Here is a 21295-nt window from a genome sequence, read left to right on the forward strand (position 1 = left end):
CTGTTAGAAATGATACTAAGTATTGATTCTAAGCCTGAAGAGCAATGGTAAGTGATAGGCAATTGGAGTGAAGTGACTTGCCCAGGGTCACATATCAGGGAAGTGTCTGAAGCCAGAATTAAACCCAGGTCTTCCTGACTCCAGGCCTGGCTGCCCCTAATAAAATGATTTTTAAAATAAGATAATCCTTCCCCTTAGGAAGCTGCCCTTCACATTATAGTCTCTTTAGGTAGATTCCTTTGACCTAGCAATGGCATTACTATACTTTATAGGAAAAAGGGAAAAGGAGTTATTTGTACAGAAATATTTACAGTGGCTCTTTTTGTCGGGGCAAAGAATTGGAAATTGAGGGGATGCCCAGTCTCTGAGGAATGACTGAACAAGTTGTGGCATATGGTTGTGATGGAATACTCTTATGCTGTAAGAAATGATGAAGAGAATTGTTTCAGAAAAACCTGGGAAGATTTAAGTGAACTGATACAAAGTGAAGTGAGCAGAACTGGGATAATATTGTACACAGTAACAGAAATATTGTCTTGATGATCAACTTGAAGACTCTGTTACTCTGATTAACACAAGACCAAAGGACCCATAATGAAAAATGTTATCCACCATAATTGATGAATAAATGATAAGTGCAATTTGAAGCATACTTTTTTCATGTTCTTTATTTTTCTTTTTGTGCGTATGTGTATATTTTCTTTTGGAACTTGGCTATTATGAAAATACATTTTGTATGATTTCACATTTTTAATTAATAAATTGCATGCCTTCTCAAAAGGAAGGTACAAGAAAGGAGAAAATTTATAACTCATAATTTTTTAAATGAATCTTAAAAAATTTAAAAAGGTAATTGGGAAATATTTAACAAAATAGAAATGTTCTATAAAAAAAGGCTATAGTTTGCAGAGAAGGTGTTGACTTTCATTACTGGTAGAGAGGGAGTTTCCTCATCTTGGAATTCCCCATCCCAAGGAAATCACAAGTCTAGTCCTCTTCATAGACCCTGATTTGAAAGGATAAAAACATCTGATTTTGATATAACGCACTAAAGTTTGCAAAATGCTTTGAATTGTTTAATTTGTGTCACAGTAACCTTATGAGATAGGTACTTTAATTGTATTCATTTTACAGTTGATGAAAATGAGGCTCATAGAGGTTAAAGGATTTGCTCATGGTCATAGTGATTTGAACCCAGGTCTTTCTGACTTCAAGTCTAGCATCCCTCTATCATGCCTCTCAAGAATCTCTTGTCCAGTCCTTTCATTTTATAAAAAGAAACTGAGACTCAGAGAGGTAAAAAGGATTTAGTCTCAATACTAGCAGGAATGGAGATAAAATCAGATATAAGGTTTCCTGACTCCTGATTCTGTGGTTCATTCCCCCATTACCATGCTGTTGTCACTGAGTGTCAGTAGGCACTTAAACAAACAAAACTAGGATTGTATTTGTAATTTAGGTTATTGAAGAGATGGCAAGTCATCCCAATTAAAAAAGAGCCCAGTGCAAATTCCTTGCATCTTAGGAGCCCATTTATTTTTCTTGGCTGTTAAGGCAACATTTAGGAACTTACTACTATAGAGTCTTGTGGAATTGGAAAAAAAAATTGGTTTGCTTTCAACAAGATAAAGCATTTCTTCTATTCTTGGTGAAAAGAGGACCATTATAGATGCACTAGATATAGTGAATAGTCTTCTAGCATTAGAGTCAAAAATACTTGGGTAAGAGTCATGCAATAACTGATTCTGAACATGTCACTTATCTCTCTGTTCCTTAGGGAACTCTTAAGAATCTAAATTGAGAGCTAGTTGATTTGTACTGGAATGGGAGTTTCTTCACTGGAGTTCCCTATACCAAGGAAACCACAGATCTGAATAAAAAACATCCAATTTTCTTTTTTTTTTAGTATTTATCTTTATTATCAAATTTACATTATGATTACTTTATAGCTACAACAATACCAAGTCATCAGAGACAAATAACTCCATCTTAGAAACATCTGCAGTTGTGTTTTCTCTGGAAGCATTCTAGGAGAAAGACTGACAATAGCTACGGCCAAGGTAGGAGAAAGGAAAGGAATGACAGGAGAGTCAGTTCACAACTTCCAGCCTTTCCTATAAACAATGTAGGTGAAGGTTTGGGGTAAAAGTAGACTTTTCTTGGTATGCCACCCAGGGATCTCCTCTCTTTGTAGGATAAGGAGCTTATGGACCCTACAGAAGGAGGCACGATGTTGGCCAGTTGCCTGCCTTTATTCTACAGCATGTAAACTACACACAGGGTAGCAGGGCTCCTCTGTGCCCTTTCCTGGGCTACTGGCAACCCCACGTATAGGGAGGAATGGGAATACCAGGAATGAAACACATGAGACTGTGCATGTCAAAGTGCTTTGTAACTTTAAAGTGTTATATATTATTAAGCTAATAAATTCTCCCCTTCCATACTTGCAAGATCTGTTCTATTTAGCGATATCACCAAGGGTTCTAGCCCAATGTGGTCTCTGGGAAGTTATTCAAGTTCAGCACAGTGTTAAGATTTTCTTAAAGTTATGGATCTGCTTGAGGATTGGTCTAGAAATTCTTTTGATGGCTGGACAGCTATTTGCTCTGTCAGTGGTGTCTACATCATTCTATCAATTGGGCAGAAAGGACTGTGTATAAGGATATATCCTATATGTAGAAATGAAGAATATTTTACAATTAAAGAAACTTAACACAAAGTTAGTTCTGAAAAGTTATTTTCCTCCTTTGTTTGTTAGAATGTAGAGCTAATCTTACACAACTAAGAATGAATTTGTGCTATTCTAAAATTAGGTATGCCTTTGGCAAAGAAACAGATTGTGTATTTTAGTTGATATGGATCAAAGATAATCTCATAATTCTTGTACCTTCTTTTTTTCTCAAAAATATGGAAGGCAGGAAGGAAGAGAGGCAGGTAGGCAAGAAGGCAGTAAGAGAAGAAGGAAATTCTCCCATGATATTGCATATTCACAGAATGGCACATGGACATATATTCATTGAGTCTATACTTCTGTCTGGGCACATTAGAATTGAATCTGGTATGGCACAATGTGAGAAATGGAAGAAGGTGTAACTTTTAGAGTGTTTAAATGTTCTGACACTATGAAAGTGTTTGCAATGAGATCATAGGTCTGAAATAAAAATTTCTGACAAGCTGATTCAGAGTTAAGGAATAATTCTTAAATCTGTTTTCCTTCAATATATATTTATGGTCCTCTATACTAGGTTCTTTCCTCCCTAGGTGGCTTGGGTAAGAACACAAAAATGAAAATTCTTCTTCAAATGAGAAAACTCATAATGATGGAGCCCTGTGAAGTGCTAGAAAGGGACGTGGGAACCCAAAGGAAGAATTTGTTTGAACGCAGCTGAGGAAAATAGCTTAAAGAACCCCTTGCCACCAAATAAGCTTTGGGACAAATGAATCACTTAAGTAGGGCTCACATTCCACTTTGTCTATCAGGTTGGCTGAGGTGGGATGTGTGATTTAGCCCTATCTAACATCTGTTTTGGGTTCCTTCCTATTCCAGGAAACAAACTAAATGAAAAAAAAAAAATACACTCTAATATACAAAATGGAGGCCCTTACATAAGAGTTTGTACCTTCTACCTTTATTTTTCAGTAATTGGATTCTTTAATCATTGCCTTGGAATAAGAAAGGAAGATTCATAAAAAAAGAAAATATTTTTGACAGATATAAATCAGATGTGACAAGAAAACACAAAAATGATAGGCAAAGAAAGTCACATGATATTTGTGAAACACATATCCCTAATGGCAGTAATTTTGCTATGATATATGATATATGAGCTTAAAGTGAAAATCACAAAACCTGATAGATGAGGGTCCTGTCTCCAAATCACTAAGATCCTAAAGGAGCACTATGGAAGGAAGAATGGTAGAATGCTATCATTTGGGATTCTTTCTCATTTCTTTTTCCCAATCAAAATCTAACACATCATCATCATCATCATCTAGTTCTGTTAAAGTGAAGAGAGATTTTCCTGAAACAACAGCTCCAGCCCCCTCCAATTGAAATGTTTTCCTTCTGCCAAGGGCTCCAGCTGAGCCTGTAAAAAGAGGGCTGGGGGCTCCCTCGCTAGAGTTGGTGTTGCCAGGAGGGGGTGGGCTCCCTGATTTGGATTCAGAAGGGCCGGTAAAGGAGAAGCTTGCTAATTTAGCTAACGTAGATGCTTGAATCTTCCTTTTAGGACTGGATGAATCTTCCTTTTTATCTCTCTTACCAGCAGAGAGCTGATGGTCAGCCTGGTTTTCCACCCCAGATTTAGTGAGAGTGACTGGGCTCGATTCTTTTGCCTTTTCTTTCTTTTGTGGCTGCTCTGCCACCTCCCTAGTCTCATTAGGCATTGGCTCCATTGACCTTCTGCTCCCAGAACTAGATCCTGGCTTTTCTGAACCCTTCTTGGAGCACCTTCCTTCTTCCTTTGGTAGTCCTTCATTTGTTCTGTGGCTGGCAATCCTAGGAAGCGTCACCGAAGTTTTACATGTGGCAGGAGGAGGAGGATCATGGTGGTTGTTTCCAGAAGTGTGGGTCAACTTTGATTTATGTTTGAAAGTAAACCTGGCCAGCTTAGTCAATGGGGGCCCTGGAATGTCATCACTCTCATGGTGAGGGTCACTGCTTTCTCCCTCCTCCTCAGATTTGTGTCTCTTTCTCATGGCAGACGCCAGACTTTCCTCTGGAGGACTACTCTGCAAGGAGGTACGGTGAGGAGGATGAGGGACAGCTAAACTGGAGTTTGAGTTTAACATTTCCTCAGCTCCTGCAGCATGAGGAAGGGGCAAAATAACCTGGGAGGTTGGTGCATTTTTAGAGAACTCCTGGGATTTCTGCCTCCTCTTAGGGACATGCTGAGTAATAACTGAGTCAGGCCCTTTTGGAGATGTTGTTTTCTCAGTAACTGTTTCTGATTGGATGGGTTTCTTTTTAGCAAAATGAAAAGGTCTCTCAAGCTTTGATGGAACAGCTGCATTATTGGCTACTACTGGATGACAGCCAGTTTGTTCTTTGCTTTTTTGGTCTGATCCTCTATTTCCTTTATTGTGAGACTTTTTATTGGGTGTTGTCAAGGCCATGCTGTTCTTGGTCACCTTGGGAATAGGAGACATAGTCAAGTCATCTTCGGAATCTATGGGCTCACTTGTCATGGAGTCAAACCAGTTCAAGCTGGTATCTCTGTTCTGGTTAGAATTACCTGGGGTTTCTGTCCTCTTTTCACTTGTCCCCTGACTTGATGGGGATCCGAAGTGTGCCTCACTCTTGGTGTTTTCTCTAACAGAGGAGGTCTGTCCATTACAGTTGGCTTCTTGTTGTTCAGAAGGGTTAGGTTGGGGTATGTGTCCTGGTTTTTCCATCCAATCACTTCCCAAAGATCCACAAGTAGTTTCTACTCCTATCTCTCCAGGCTGTGACAAGACTGAATTTTGATTCTTTAGTCTGGGAGGAAGAAAATGGAGAGAAAACTGTAACTATACAACTATAAAAGGATTAATTTTGGACTTTTAATTCCTCTTGCCCTGACAGCACCCCCTGATGCCAGGGTACTGCTTCAAAAAATTAATTAAGTTTTCATAGGACTAATAGGCAAGAGAGACTTAAAGATCATGCTATCTAACCCACTAGTTTTACAGAGGAGGAAACAGGCCTAGAGAAGTTAAATGACTTCCTAATATCACAAAGATTCTAAGAAACAGGGTTAGGATTTAAATGTAGGCCCTCTGATTCTAGACTCCATGCTCTGTCCTCTTCTCAGGAAGTAGCATTTATTATACTTTATTATTCTGGCACAAATAAACTTGGGCATTCCAGACATGGAAAATTAATTTCTAGCTATCAGTATAGTATTATGAGCATAAATTTAGCTGGCATGACATGGTAGTAAAAGGAAGTAAGAACAGCTAAATGGCCAAAAATTTTGAGTCACGCTGGGGGTCTGAGTCACTTAAGATTAGTTGAGGGTCAGTGTCCAGGCTCTTCTTCCAATCAGCCTTCCAGTAATAATAATAGTTAGCATTCATATGCCAACTATGTGCCAAGTACTGTGCTGTGAGCTTTGCAAATATGAATCTCTTTTTATCCTTACAACAATCCTGGGAGGTGGGGGCTATTATCATCTCCGTCTTACAGAGGAAACAAGCAAACAGAATAAGTGACTTTCCCAGGGTCTCACAGCTAGCAAATGTGGAACTGAACTCAAGTCTTCCTCATTCCAGTCCCAACTCTCTATCTACTGGGCCAGAACAGTGAGACTGTAGAGAATAGCATATTCAGTCTCTGAATTTTAGGGCTGAAAGGAGATTTCAGGAGTCATCAAGTCCAGTGGCTTTATAGAAGAGGAGCCTGAAGCCTAGAAACAATAAGTGCCCTGGTGGGGAGAGTCAGGTCTAGACTTATTTATCCAGGACTCCTTTCATTTTACCTCCCCGGCCTTGGAAGCACAAACTCCATTTTCCTGGCCAAATGTTTACTTTAAGAATTAAATTTTCCCTGTTCAAAATATCTTCAGTTTACTCCATTTTTCTAAACAGAGGCTCATACCATTCTTTCTTAAAAGATGGGTAAAATGGCCATTATTTGTCACACAGTCTGTTAAGCATTTGAGGATGAGAAGGTGCTATATAAATATAAAATGTTTGATTATAATTATATAGTGTCCCCTGGGAATAAAGAATTCTTTCCTAAGGGGAGAAAAGAGCCATCTGTTTCTTGAATTTCCTCACTTTGTAAAACTAGATTATTTCTCGTCAGAATCTCCAAACTGTATTTGGTTTCTGTGGCTCTGGGTGGTTGCAGGAATGTGGCTGCCTTTCAATACAAAAAAGCAGAGAGCAGCGTTTGAAGGCAGAATCATATCTTCCTATTTTCCCATATTCTTTCCTTCCTCTACAAGGGTCCTCCTGAAGTTGTGGGGGTGATGGCAGGGGTGGCAGTGCCATACTGCACAACACTCTTCCCTCTTTTGCTGCCCCAGACTGTCCTTAAATTACAGGAATGGGGAGCTCTCTTTCATTTTCAAGGAACAGAACTGTGAGAGCCTTTAAAGGAAATGCTTTAACAAAAAGTAAACAACCTAAAGGAATAGTTTCGAGCTTAATGTGCTGCTCTTGATTATGAGAAAGAGTCCAACAGGCCAAATAGAAAAAGAAAAAGGTTATTTTTTTAAAAAACAAAGTGAAGGTTTACTGCAATTTGAATGAGTACATGATGTTTTTAACTATTTCTATGAATCAGTTTGTTATACTTAACATTGGAAAAGCTATTAGAAGAGAAAGTTATGAAAAGATTTCCAATCATTTTTGACTTCTAAAGATATGAAACAAATATATAGTTTACTATAAAAAGAGAAACACTACTACCATTATGGATCCACCCATTTGGAATTGAGATGTTGAAATTCAAGATACCTGAATCTGTGTATATATTCTGGTAGAAGAATGGTATTGGCCAAAGAAATAGGGGTTGGTACAGGCTAGCAGAGATATTGCTGGGTATGCAATGTTATTATTTCTGTTTTTTAACTGAGTTACTTTAGGCATCTCTCAAAACCAGTTTTAGTATCCTACTAATACATCTAAGACAAACCTAATTTTCCTTATTGAGATAATATAAAATTAATGAATTATCATTAAAAAAAGACATTTTAGAAAAATGTTTTCCATAATTGCCAAGAATGCTTATAGATATGTTCAGGATTTCTGCACACTGCCTGCTTGGAGTAAAGGAATAATGACAACTATTCTCATTATTATTATCATAATAGTAATTATAGCAGATAAGTTTATTTGGTACTTTATGTACATTATATCTTTTGGGCTTAACAGAAACTTTATGAAATAGTTGTTATTACTACCCCCATTTGAAGGCAGCTAGGGAGTGCTGTGGATAGAGCTCCAGGAATCAGGAAGACTCAGTTAAAATCTGACCTCAGATACTTCCTGGCTATGTGACCTTTGGCAGGTCACTTAACCATGTTTGCCTTTGTTTTCTCATCTTGTAAAATGAGCTGGAGAAGGAAATGGCAAACCATTTCAGGATCTTTGCCCAGGAAACCCCAAATGGGGTCATGAAGAGTTAGACAACTAAGCAACAACACTCTCCCCATTTAACATATAAGAAAACTGAGGCTCAGAGCTAATAATTATCTGAGGTCAGGTCCTTCCTGGCTCCAGTATCCTGGCTCCAATATCCTCCAATATCCTTGTCAACGATTCCATGTTGCATCTTCAATAGAAACTGCCAAAATAGGTTTCTCTTAGGCAGGCCTCCTTCACTCCTCTCTTCCCTTACAATATCTTTCTTCTTCCTAATGACAGTACCTACCTCTTCCTTATTTTAGTTCCAACCTCAACTCATCAGAGGAACAAGAAAACCTAGTAAACAACATAGAGCAAGTCTGACATCCAATAAGTGCTTGTAGGATGGGACTGGATTAGGGTCAGATTTTAGATGACTAAATTTCCCTGGCTCACCAGGCAACCATGTAATGCTTCTAAATTGATTTAACTAGGAATTTTTTGTTTTCTTAAATGGGATGTCAGAATAGAAAATTAGTGATCCAGCAAACTATAGCATATTGTGATATGGAGAAATTACAGGCTTTTTTTATTTAATATGCTAATTCTTTATTACAGTCATTGTCAAATTATTATTTTTTTTTATCTTCACTGATTCTTTTCTCACCTCTCAAGTCTTCTTAGTTCCTCACTCAACAGATTCTGCAGCTCCAGCTTTTCCAGAATCATTTCACACTGCATTTGGTACTGCTCCAAGGGGTTTTCAGGGAAGGATGTATGGAGTGCATTCACACCTCCCAGAAGGGCACCTCCCTAGAGGGACCAAAGAAAGGAGAAACACCTTAGAAAGTCAGGATATTAACAAAATGCCATGTAATTTCTTCAGATAAGTTCCTCTGGCAATACAAGGGTTTTAGCAATTCCAGTAAATCCCCGATTAGATTCCAGAACCTGAATCAGACAGCAAAAGCTCCAAGGACTCAAGTAAACTTGCACCCATCTCTGTAAGATGGAGATGATAATGGCTGACTCTTTCCTCTTGTCTCTAGTCTGACATCTCAACCTGCCCTTCTGTCAGAAATCTTGGCAATTGCTTCTGACCTTGGGCTAGTCCATACCTTGTCATCCTCTCCTCTTAGTTTCTCTAAGTCTGAACTAGTTTGTCAGTCACCGAAAGCGCCACTGATTACTTATGACCTTCCTTACTTAAAGCTTACTAGTCTAGTGTGTGGAGTTCCTACTACTTCTCTGCCTTCACCTCTTCTAGCCCGGACTTCAGCTGAAATTTTTTATTAATATCCAAATTACCTAGATCAAACACTTGCCCAGCAGCATTGTAAGTTACTAGTTTAGATAATAACACCAACACAAATATTTAGTCTTCTTTCATATCTACTGAGGGATCTAACCATTCTCTGGAGAAAATGTATCCTAAGGGTACATCAATCCTGACTGATTCCAGCTCCTCTCAGGTGAATGGGAAAATTCCCCTCACACTGCCCCCCCCCCCAAACTAGGTAAAAAGTAAAAAAATTAAAACATGTTGACAACTGTTGTAAGCTAATAAAGACCCCTTAATCTTTAGAAAATAGAAAAATATTACTTTTAGCCAAAAAGGATATTAATATTACTATTGTTCTATTTGATAAGTCAAAAACTTTAAACATAAATTAATTTCACTTTACTGTGGAATTTTGTCATGTTTCATAATTACTACATAATATAAGTAGGAAGTTGCTTGGGTTAGAGAAAATATTCTAATGAGTAGAGGAAATTCTCCCCATCTGAACTCCCCTAAGTATAAATTTTTATGTATAAAAAGCTGTATCTGAGTGATTTTGATTAAAACATAGACTTTAGGAGGCAGCTGTGTAGCTTAGTGGATTGAGAGCCAGGTCTAGAGATGGGAGGTCCTAGGTTCAAATTTGACCTCAGACACTTCCCAGCTGTATGACCCTGGGCAAGTCACTTGACCCCCATTGCCTCCCTTACCATTCTTCTGCCTTGGAGCCAATACACAGTAATCTTTCTCCTCTAATTATTTGCTGGATCTGTGGGTTTGGGCTCTTCGGTTCTGAAGGGGCTTCTTCTCTGCTCTGCTGATTGACCAGATTAATGAGCCCTGAGGCCAAATCTTCCCCAGCTGACAGTAAAAGCTAAAGAGGTGATTATAACTACTTTCACTACAGTAAATGGGGGAGGGGCGTTGAAGCTTCCCAGGCCTCTGAAGACTTCTTATCTGCCCTATTGATAAGACTAAGCCAGAGTGAAGTTGATCTATAGAGCTAGATGTGCCCTGAGGCCAAAACCTCCAGAAAGGAGGTGGGAGGGAGAGGCACAAGATGGAGTGTCTTGGCTGCAATTAGGCTGCCCTCTCTGTACTTCTCCAGCTGCCTCCTGCTGTCTGTCATTAAAGCCCTGAGCCTGGCACAGCAGAGCCAGGAGGTACTCCCTCCGGACTAGTCCCCTTGCCTGCCCAGAGATTCCAGGTTCTGCTGGAGATTCAGCACATTAGGTGGGGGAGGGAACCTGAGATCTTCCTTCTTCCTTTCCCCTTGAACCTCACAGTTCAAGAATTCAGGCTTTTTTTTTTTTTTTTTTTTGGAGTATCTTTTAAGTTGGGTTCAGCAGGAGGCTCCCTCAGCTCTGTTCTGTTGTCAGATTTGGTTTTCTGTCCCCTCGAAGCACTTTGTCCTTGATCGTTGTTGAAGGATTTTCAGAGGTCTGGAGCCTTGCTGTGTCTAAGCCGCCATCTTCCCAGAATTCTATCACTATAGCACTTTATCACATTAGTGTACTGCAACTTATTTATCAGTTTGTCTATTGTTTGATAAGTCTTCCAATATTTTGTGATTATGTATAATGCTATGTAAATCTTTAGAACCTTTCTAGAAAGGAATCTAGAAGTACATATCAAAAATTGCCAAAATAAACATATCCTTTAACACATAATTCTACTTTTTGAAAATATGCTTTGAAACTATTCTCCAGAACAACTTTACTTATTTAGACCCTTACCTTCCATCATAGAATCAATACTGTATATTGGTTCTAAGACATAAGAGTGGTAAGGGTAGGCAATGGGAGTGAATTGACTTGCCCAGTGTCACACATCTAGGAAGTATCTGAGGTCAATTTGAATCTAGGACCCCCTGTTTCTAGGCTTGGCTCTCAGCCCACTGAGCTACCCAGCTGCCCTTTAGAACAAATTTTTTAAAAAGCTCTTTATGCAAAGACCAGATGATTATAAAAAGGCAAGAAATATTAATGAAAAAAGTTAGAGGCAGAAATACAACAACTAAATTAGACAAACATTTATTGAGTGCCTACTAAGTAAAAGACACTGGACTAGATGCTAAAACGGATACAAAGATAAATAAAATATTAGCCTTAAACTTACCATTTAGTCATATAATTAAAAAAATTTTACATGAGTATGTTATATCAAAGCCTTACAGGTTTGTCAAATTTCTTTTAAGCTTTGAATCTTCAGACTTTTGATAATTTATACATAGTTTTAGTAAACTGTTATTTTTTCCCCACCCAAGTGTTTACAATTAATAGCTGAGCATCGACACTAACCTGCATTGAAGATTCCATCACTGATACCACTGTAATAGCATCTACCAGAGTCACTGTATCTCTGAACATCAGACGGGCATGAGCTGGGAAAAAATAAGTCATTCAGAGTCATCAGGATACAAGTCATTTGCTCTACATGAATGAATGGGGATGGTAAATGTAATTCTTCTTTGGCCCAGGAAAAAATTAATCTTCTGAATGAACTACTAATGACAAATTCATTTCCCAATAACCAGCATAAAAGAGCTAAATTTAAATAGCTTTCTAGATGCTTTCTATAATAATTGAAGTAATATATTCCACCTACTTCACCCACAGATATTTGGTATACTTTGGTACAGTGCTTTGAGCTCTTTCAAAGAAATGGGTTGAATGAATATAAATTCAACTCTATGTACTATTTTTAATCCTGCCTTTGTGATTGCTATAACAATACATCAGTATGTGATTAAACTCACCCATATCTCTCATAGGCAGAGAGGAAACTTCAGAAAACTAGGTTCATAAAAGGTGAGAAAACAGGTTGTTTGCCTTTGTTCCCAAAGGATTCTCTACGGACAGGTCCAAGTTGGGTTTTGTATGTACAGGTTAGAACAGGAATTGTTAACCTGGGATCCATGGACAACCCAAGGATTCTCGGGGGTCCAAAAACATGGATGGGAAAAAATTACATCTTTATTTTCTCTAATCTTTAACTGAAATTTTGCATTTCCATATTATGAGTGCAGGCAATTTTCTTCTGATGAGAAGTCTATAAGTTTCACCGGACTCCCAAAAGGGTCCATGACATAAAGAGTGCAAAGAACCTGTTGCCTAAAAAAAAAACAAAACAAAAAACCTCCACTATTTGTTATTCATTCTATCTCTTTATATAGCTTTTCAAGGCAAAAAAGTCTAGTAGGGTTATATTTAACCATCAGTTAGGCTGTAAACATTTGAAATGATAACATTTCCCTGCTTTCAGAGATTCGGGGTTAGTTTAAACCCATGCTAGTAGTTTAACCTTTTCACTATGTGACAGAACTCTCTACAACCTTTCTTACTAGCCTTATCTCCTAACACCACAAGCATGTTATATTATAGCCCAGATAATTGTTCCCCAAAAATATCCTGTGCTTCCCTATCACTCTACCTTTCTGAATTTGTTCTTGCTCTTCTTGTAGCCTAGAATACTCTTTCCTCCATTTTACATTATTGAAATCCTATCCATCCTTTAAAGGCCCCAAGTAGGATTGGAGCTGGAAAAACCTTAGGGATCTCTCAGCTCCACTCCTTTATTTTTCTGCTGAGAAAGGTGAGCCCAAAAGAAGTTAGGTAACTCCCCCAGTGTCTAATAGTAATGCACCATGCATGCATTCTCTGATCCTTGTAGAAAGAATCTCTTCTATGAATTCAAAGAGTACTAGATGTCTCCTCTGGCATGTATCACACTCTGTCCTATATTATATTTACTCATGAACATGTCTTATTTCCTTTATACTATTTTTAAGTACTTGGGTCAAAGTCTATGACTCATTCATCTTTGTGTCACCTGCTTGCAATAATTCATGGTTGAATTCTGACAAATGTGTGATATGATTATAAGAGGTGTTGACCAAACTGTAAAATGGGGATAATCAAGGGAATGCTCTGATCAATCTGATAAATTTAATAGGGATTATAGGACTCTATGGAAGAAAGAGATTTCTGCTAGACTTAGAGGTCTATTACTCACAGGTAATCCCAGATTTGAGAGTTCCCAAATTCAAGAGTATAGGGATACAAAGAGATCATAGGGGAAAAAGACTTGTACAAAAATATTTATAGCCGTGCTTTTTGTGGTGGCAAAAAACTGGAAAATGAGGGGATGTCCTTCAATTGGGGAATGGCTGAGCAAATTGTGGTATCTGTTGGTGATGGAATACTATTGTGTTCAAAGGAATAATGAACTGGAAGAATTCCATGTGAACTGGAATGACCTCCAGGAATTGATGCAGAGTGAAAGGAACAGAGCCAAAAGAACGTTGTATACAGAGACTGATACACTGTGGTAAAATCAAATGTAATGGACTTCTGTACTAGCAGTAATGCAATGACCCAGGACAATTCTGAGGGATTTATGAGAAAGAAAACTATTTACGTCCAGAAGAAAAACTATAGAAGTAGAAACACAGAAGAAAAACAACTGCTTGAACACATGGGTTGATGGGGATACTCTTGGGGATGTAGACACTAAACAATCACCTTAGTCCAACTATCAATAATATGGAAATAGGTCTTGATCAATGATACATGTAAAACATAGTAGAATTGCGTGTCGGCTATAGGGGTTTGGGGGAGAGGGAAAGAACATGAATCATGTAACCATGGGAAAATATTCTAAATAAAAATTAAAAAAAAAAAAGAGTGTAGGGATAGTAACTTCTAGGGAGAGGAGGTTTCTTAAGCAGTATTGGCTCTTGGAGAAAGAATGAAATTGCCCTTGTTGCTCTGGTGTCTGGAGAGCAAATCCATGTCATGTAGGTGAGAGGGTGGGGGTGGTGGTGAAAGGGTAGGAGAAGTAAGGGTGACATGGTTTTTATATCATTTCCTTACTCCATCTCACCCTTTAGAGTACAGATCTGAAGGGAAATGGTATTGCTTGTTCAGCAGCCTCAAAAATGATTTCTGTAGAGAAAGGAAGCAACACTATAAATTTAATAGGGATTATAGGACTCTATGGAAGAAAGAGATTTCATTAAAATATTTATGGGTTACCCCAAGGACAAAAGGAAATTTCAAATTCCTTCCAAGTCAAATCAAGAAGCCCAGGCAGTCAGTCAATAAACATTTATTAAGTACCTACTAAGTTTCAGCACTATGCTAAGTAGTGGAGATACAAAAAGAGGCAAAAGACAGACCAAAACCTCAAAGAGCTGAAAATCTAATGGTGGGGGGCAGCTAGGTAACATAGTGGATAAAACACTAGGCCTGAAGTTAGGAGGACTTGGGTTCAACTCTGGCTTCAGACAATTACTTGCATATGACTCTGGAAAAGACACTTCACTTACCTCTTGCCTTTCCTTTCTTCTATCTTGGAACCAATACTTAATATTGATTCTAAGACAGAAAGTAAAGATTTAAAAAGAAATCTACTGGGGAAGAACATTTATTATAATAAGTATTTATGAAGCACCTATACTATATGCTAGGGACTGTGCTAAGTATTTGGGATACAAAGAGAGGCAAGAACAGGCTCAGCCCTCAGGCTCTCACATTCTTATGGGGGAGACAAAATGCAAAAAGCTGTGTGCATAAAAGACACATGATGAACAAAATGGAGGCACTAGCTCTGAAGGGAAAGGCTTTTTGCAGAAGTTAGGACTTTAATTGAGACTTAAAGGAAGCAGAAGGGATAGATGAAATGGAAGAGAATGAAAGATATGGGGGACAGTCAGTAAAAAGGCAGGGTTGGGAATAGAATGTCTTGTTCAAAGAACAAGGAGTGCAGTGCCACTGGATCATGAAGGAAGCAATTAAAGTATAAGAAATTTAGAAATGTTGGGGCTGGAAGGTTATGAAGGGTTTTAAAAGGCAGAGGATTTTCTCTTTGATTGTGGAGGAAATAGGGAACCACTGACAGTTTCTGGTGTAGACTTCTTTTTTTCTTTTTATCCAGGATCTGACACACTGACTTACCTTGCTTCACTCCTGCTCTTCTGACTTCTCTTCTTCCCCATCTACCACCATATCACAGTGCCCCCTGCCTAGCCACAGTGTGAGTACCTTTCCTTCCTTCCCTCTCAGCTTCTTCTCCCCTTCCTCCAATTTAGTAACCATGAACCAAGATCAATTCAACTCTGTCATTGTTCTTAGATGGAATGGGTCAGTCTATTCCGCAATCTCCACCATTCCCTTACTTCTGGATTAAAGTAGGCCACCTTGGTACCAATTGTATTTGCTCCCTTATTAATATACAAGCTCCTTAAAGGTAAGGACTATCTCTGCTTTTGCATTTATATTCTCTAACAATTCACACAGCACTTGGCACATAGTGAATATATAATAAATGCCTCTATGTATTTTCTTTATCTCCTAACAGTGCTGCCTACCCTAAGTCCATCACCCTGATCTTCCCTTCACCCAACTGTATAATTAGAACCTGCTCCCCAGGACTCTAAATCCCAGCATCCCACTTTTGTTCTCACATTATGTCCTTATGTTTTAGAGATAACGTTTGTGTGTAACCTTGCCCCTCTCTCTCTTCTCCCCTGACTGAGCTGGGAAAGCGGGCTTTATGCCAGGCAGGAGAATCTATACACGTGGGTTTACTTTTTGTTAGATAATTAGGTTTGAACTTCTATTTCTTTTAGTTTATTTTCTTTCTACTTCAAGTGATTATTAAAAAACTTTATAAAATACAATACTTGGAGTTATTGGATATTAATTTAAATCTTACACAACTTAGAACTCCCCTTCCTGCCTCCTGCCACACATGCCTCTAGTTGGTGAGTTTCTGTCTTGTCTTACCAACAACCAAGACACTTCTCAGTGACTACTGCACTACCAATTCTCCAGTCTACCTGCTTTTCTCCCTCCCTTCCTCCTTTTATCTTTTTTTATTCATCCATTCATTCTGGATACCTTTTGTTTTTAAATTACTTTCACTTCCAAATATGTTTCCCTCACCTCCACTATCCAGACCCATTCCTTGTAGCAAAGAATAAAGAGAAGGAGAACAAAATTTAGCAAAACTAACACACTGAAGGAGTCTGGTGGTCATTGCAAACTACACTCATAGTCTCCCAACTATTTGGAGTCAGGAGAGTACCATTTTTTTTATTTAAAATTTTTATTTTTTTAAACTAATTACATACATATAATAATAAATTTCCCCATAAGTTTTCAAAGTTATATGATCCAAATTGTCTCCCACCCTCCATCCCTCCCCACTCCTGGAGCTGGGATGCAATTCAATCTGGATAACATACGTATTATTATGTAAAATATTTTTACATATTGTTCATTTTTAAGTGAATAATCTTATAAAACCAAAACCCCACAATATATACCTAAATAAACAAGTGAAAAGTTATTTGTTTTCACCTGCATTCCTACTCCGACAGTTCTTTCTCTGGAGGTGGATAGCATTTTTTGTCAATAGTCAAGAGAGTGCTTTTAATCATTTTATTCTCATGGTCAACTTGACCCCTTTTTCTTTTTTTCATTTTTTTTCCCTTAAAAAAACCTTTTTTTTAACTAGCAAAGGCTAGGAAATGAGGGTTAATTGACTTGCCCAGGATCATACAGTTAGGAAGTATCTGAGGCCAGATTTGTAACAGGTTCTCTTCACTCCAGACCTGGATCTCTACTTATTGTGCTACCTTGGCTGCCCCTCTGATGCTTTCTTCTTAATAACAATATTTATTTCTTATGAACTACTCTCTGAGAGAGTGTAAAGGAAGTTTGTTTGGAAGAGTGGAGTCCTAAAAAGCAATGTTTCACAGTTACAAGCCGACTTTTTAAATGACTTTGCAGTCTAAGTAGGTCCCATGCAAAACTTACCTTCTGCTAAGCGTATTAAACTTTCCAGGAGGCGGATAGTGGTCCGGGCTGCATTTCTACAGTCACTCTGACGCTGCATTTGATAGTAACGGAGAAGAACCTGGTTGCTCACATCAGACAGTTTGGGTTGTAGGTTCCTAATGAGGCAGAAGTAGGTTTTCATCTTTTCCATGCTCCAGAGCTTCTTGGACTTGCTTGGGCAACCTGTGGATCAAATCGGGGTTAGGAAACTAATTTGTAAGGAAAAGCTTACATCTTTTATATATATAAAATTTCATTTTTTACCTATTTCGTTAAAAAGATGGTTTTCCGGGGGCAGCTGGGTAGCTCAGTGTATTGAGAGCCAGGTCTGGAGACAGGAGGTCCTAGGTTCAAATCCGGCCTCAGACCCTTCCCAGCTGTGTGACCCTGGGCAAGTCACTTGACCCCCATTGCCTACCCTTACCACTCTTCCACCTATAAGTCAATACATAGAAGTTAAGGGTTTAAAATAAAAAAAATAAATAAATAAAGATGGTTTCCTTTCTTTTTCATGCCTTGTGGCTCATAAAAAAACAAAACAAAAAAATGTTCCAAGTATTTTTCTCCAAAACAAGTATAAAAGAATTCAAATTATAATAATGTTAAGCTTCCTATTTCTAATGCCAGAAGCTAAAACCATTTATAGTAATTCTAAGCTGTCCCAATATATTGGCTAGAATTTGAGATTTGCTAATTAATTTTTTTTTTAAACCGTTACCTTCCATCTTGGAGTCAATACTGTGTATTGGCTCCAAGGCAGAAGAGAGGTAAGAGTAGGCAATGGTGGTCAAGTGACTTGCCCAGGGTCACACAGCTAGGAAATTGCTAATTAATCTTAGTTGGAATATTTACATTTTCAATTTTTTGCTTTATAACATAGTCCAATTCTCCCTTGACACAAGGAATAAACTAAAGCCACTTGAGGCCATCTCTCCTCAAAAAGAGGGTTACTATATAGCTATGCTCCATTACAAATCACATTCATACCATGTAAAGATTTAGCCCTTCCTCCCTCTGACTCATTTCTTTGCTAGGATTTCACCCAAGTATTTGTTCCAACAACTATCAATGTCTAGTTTATGAATCATCTAGTTGGCTTTTCTGTAACATGAATCTCATTTGTTCATGTCTAATCTTTCTTTACCCTTTTGGTACTAAGAAACCTAGACTTAGGGAGGAAGAAGGCATTGCAGCCTCCTAACAATCCTTTTTTGTTTGGGCGAACCATCTTGGGACCTGACTGGCTTGTGCCATCTACTAGGTTTTGGCTGCCATCATCTTTTTTGTTGTTCATGTGTTCCCCAGTTCCCATCTGGTCACAGTTTCTTCTTCCTGCTCCCTGAAAATAGCACACTGTGACCTGAGGTGTTTTAAAGCACTATAGGGAAACAATGGGGTAGGTGTGAGTAAGAAATATAATATTAAATGAAAAGGAGAATGAGCTTTATACCTTATAAACTTATTATTTCGTCTCTGTAGCATAGGACCTAAATGGTTATGAAAAAAAAGAAAAAAGGCCTATTCTTTTTTAGTTCTTTCCTTCCTTCTATTAGGTCGCCTTTAATTCTCTCACACCATATCTGGGTAGCCAGGCTGCTGGTCTTCCAGATCTCTTAATTCTGCTTCTTCAGCTCTCAATTATAAATTTGAGAGTCTAAGGTCTTAAGTAAAACCCATGATTTCTGATAGTCTTCTCTGGTTGGGGCATTCTTTAGAATTCTTCATCCTACTCTGTAGGTTGAGGGATTTCTGAATCTATGGCTCTGGGGTACAGTAGATATGAGGGAAAAGAGGTACATGCAGCTCCTTAGTCATTGCCTTACAGACATACCTCCAAGGTGGATAGACTCTGTATACATTTCCTTGTTCTTAGACACCAGAGTCAACCACTTCCTAATCTCATGATAAATTATGGTCCACTCTTAGGCTACTCATCCCTGGGGGCATCTCCCCCAAATTATTTGTTTTCACCATCATTACATAAAAATGAATAAGTATAAAATAGCATCAACATATTCTTATTCCAGTCCCCATAATTAGGCAGGATCATTTTAGCATAGCCCTTTTATCATCTTCACTTACCTTTATTTTCTAAGATAAAAGAAGAAATTATACGATCCCAGTCTTCATTTTTGGTGTCAAGTAAAACCAAGATCAAGTCAAATCTGCTCAAGAGCGGGTTGCCTAGAGCCACATTCACTGAGACTGACTCACAGGGGTCATATTGACCTTTGGGGTTGGTGGCTGCCAGGATGGTGGTTCGTGTGTTCAGTTTGCATACAAGGCTAAGGAGAGAGATTTTACAGCTCATTTTCTGACATCTACATTTTTCATGTGATACTGATAAAAGTGATTAGTGTTGTGCTGTGCACTAATACCAAGATGATATAGAGGTGAATAACCAAAAATATAATATAATATCATGTGTAAGAAAAAATAGAATGATTCAGGAACATAGCAGAAATATTAAACATTATTTATATTAAACATATATTTACATTTACATGTAAACAAACATATAGATAAATATAGAGAGGTGCTATTCTTTAGAAGAAAGAAGAGGGAAGAAGAGGAAAAAAATGAGAACACTTATTTTCATAATTTTTAATGGTAGACAGTTTTTCAAAATAATATCACAAAAATCTGAGGAGAGAAAACAATGTGAAAATTCTTCTCTAAAATTTGAATATTCTCCATTTATTTTCTCAGTTTGGTATCTGTTTTTAGTCCTAGTGGAATTTCCCCAGACAAGCAGTTATAACTCAAAACTTTCAATGATTACATCAGCAAATTTGTTCTAAATTTATTTTATTTCTGATCTATTTCCAGTTGGCTCTAGATTAGCAATTACCTCATGTCCTATGCTTTATCGTACCTTAGAGCCAACAATTTTTACTTGTGACGGAATTCACAGGGAAATAACCCTAGCTTCTTGAGGGTAAGGACTGTTTTGTTTTTGTCTTTATAATTCCAAAATTTATCACAGTGTCTTTTATGTAATAAAAGTGTATTGAATTAGATTGGCACTTAAAAGATAAATGGGTCTCTTTCACTGAGCAAAAACCACCCAATCCCATTTAAAAACCAGCAACAGTGAAAAACAGTGTATTGGCAATCCACAAAATTTTAAGGGCTGTTCCCAAACCCATTTGTAGTGAAATACTTGTGACTCAGAACCAATTTTTATCATAGAAGTTAAATTTTATATATATCAAGATTCCCAGGCTAATCTCAAAAAATTATTTAGTCCATAATGAAATGAACATTTTAAAAGAAAAACAGTGGCATTTCTCATTTTTGTTTAGTATGGACTTCATACCATAGAGGAGAGGAAGATAAAGGAGATGCAGATTCAACTCTCAAGGAATTTTTGGTTTAGTTGGGGATATAAGTATGCAAAGAAATATGATACAAAGTAACATTAGAATTACAAATAAAGATCTATGGGATCATCAAAGGATGGATATATATCATATGTAGTTGATTGGAAAGAAATATTCCCTTTTCATAATTCTGTGTCTGATAAGTGAATATTTTATTTATTTCTAATAGGATTTCCTCAATATGATTAAGTAGGATTAAAACATGTTGCTTGGACTATTCAGTGATTGTCCACTCCATTTCCAGCCACTTTGCCAGAGACATCAGCTTTAAGCCAAAAGGAATGCTTTTTGACAATATAAGAGAACTGAACAGTAAGAGTGGATTTCTCTCCCATTCTTCTATATCATGTATGTGTGAAATAAAATATTATTATTGATGTCAATCAAATGACCTACAGGGCTTAGAGCTCTTTAGCCTTTTTTTCTGTTCATTCTATACTATATTATTTAATGATCTCATTGGCTCCAAAGGAGTCAATTATTATTTCTCATATGATTCCCATATATCCAGGCCAAGTTTCTCTCCAGAGCTGTAGTAATGCATTCATTATTAACTTACCTATTATGTACTTTGAACTGGATATACTGGATAGACATCTTGAACTCAGTGTTTGAAATAGAACTCACTGCCTTTTCTCTGAAAGCCCTCCTTTCTTCCCAACTTTTTTATTACTATCAATGGCAAAGGCTCCTAACTTTCATATCATTATCCTTCATTTCTCACTCTCACCTAC

The 21295-nt window shown here is 37.7% G+C and overlaps 1 protein-coding gene across 1 annotated transcript in view; it reads right to left on the bottom strand.

The window, feature by feature from the left end:
- Positions 1 to 3927: 3927 nt before the first annotated feature.
- Positions 3928 to 21295, bottom strand: part of MCM9 (minichromosome maintenance 9 homologous recombination repair factor) — a 168971-nt gene continuing 151603 nt past the window's right edge. The window contains exons 8-12 of the mRNA XM_044676842.1: positions 19261 to 19463; positions 17158 to 17361; positions 11635 to 11717; positions 8720 to 8865; positions 3928 to 5476 (exon numbers count right to left, since the gene is read on the bottom strand). Of these exons, the coding sequence (XP_044532777.1) occupies positions 3928 to 5476; positions 8720 to 8865; positions 11635 to 11717; positions 17158 to 17361; positions 19261 to 19463 (2185 nt within the window). The remainder of the gene's footprint in view (positions 5477 to 8719; positions 8866 to 11634; positions 11718 to 17157; positions 17362 to 19260; positions 19464 to 21295) is intronic.

Source organism: Gracilinanus agilis, chromosome 4 (assembly GCF_016433145.1).
Source record: "Gracilinanus agilis isolate LMUSP501 chromosome 4, AgileGrace, whole genome shotgun sequence".
In the NCBI taxonomy this organism is placed as follows: domain Eukaryota; kingdom Metazoa; phylum Chordata; class Mammalia; order Didelphimorphia; family Didelphidae; genus Gracilinanus; species Gracilinanus agilis.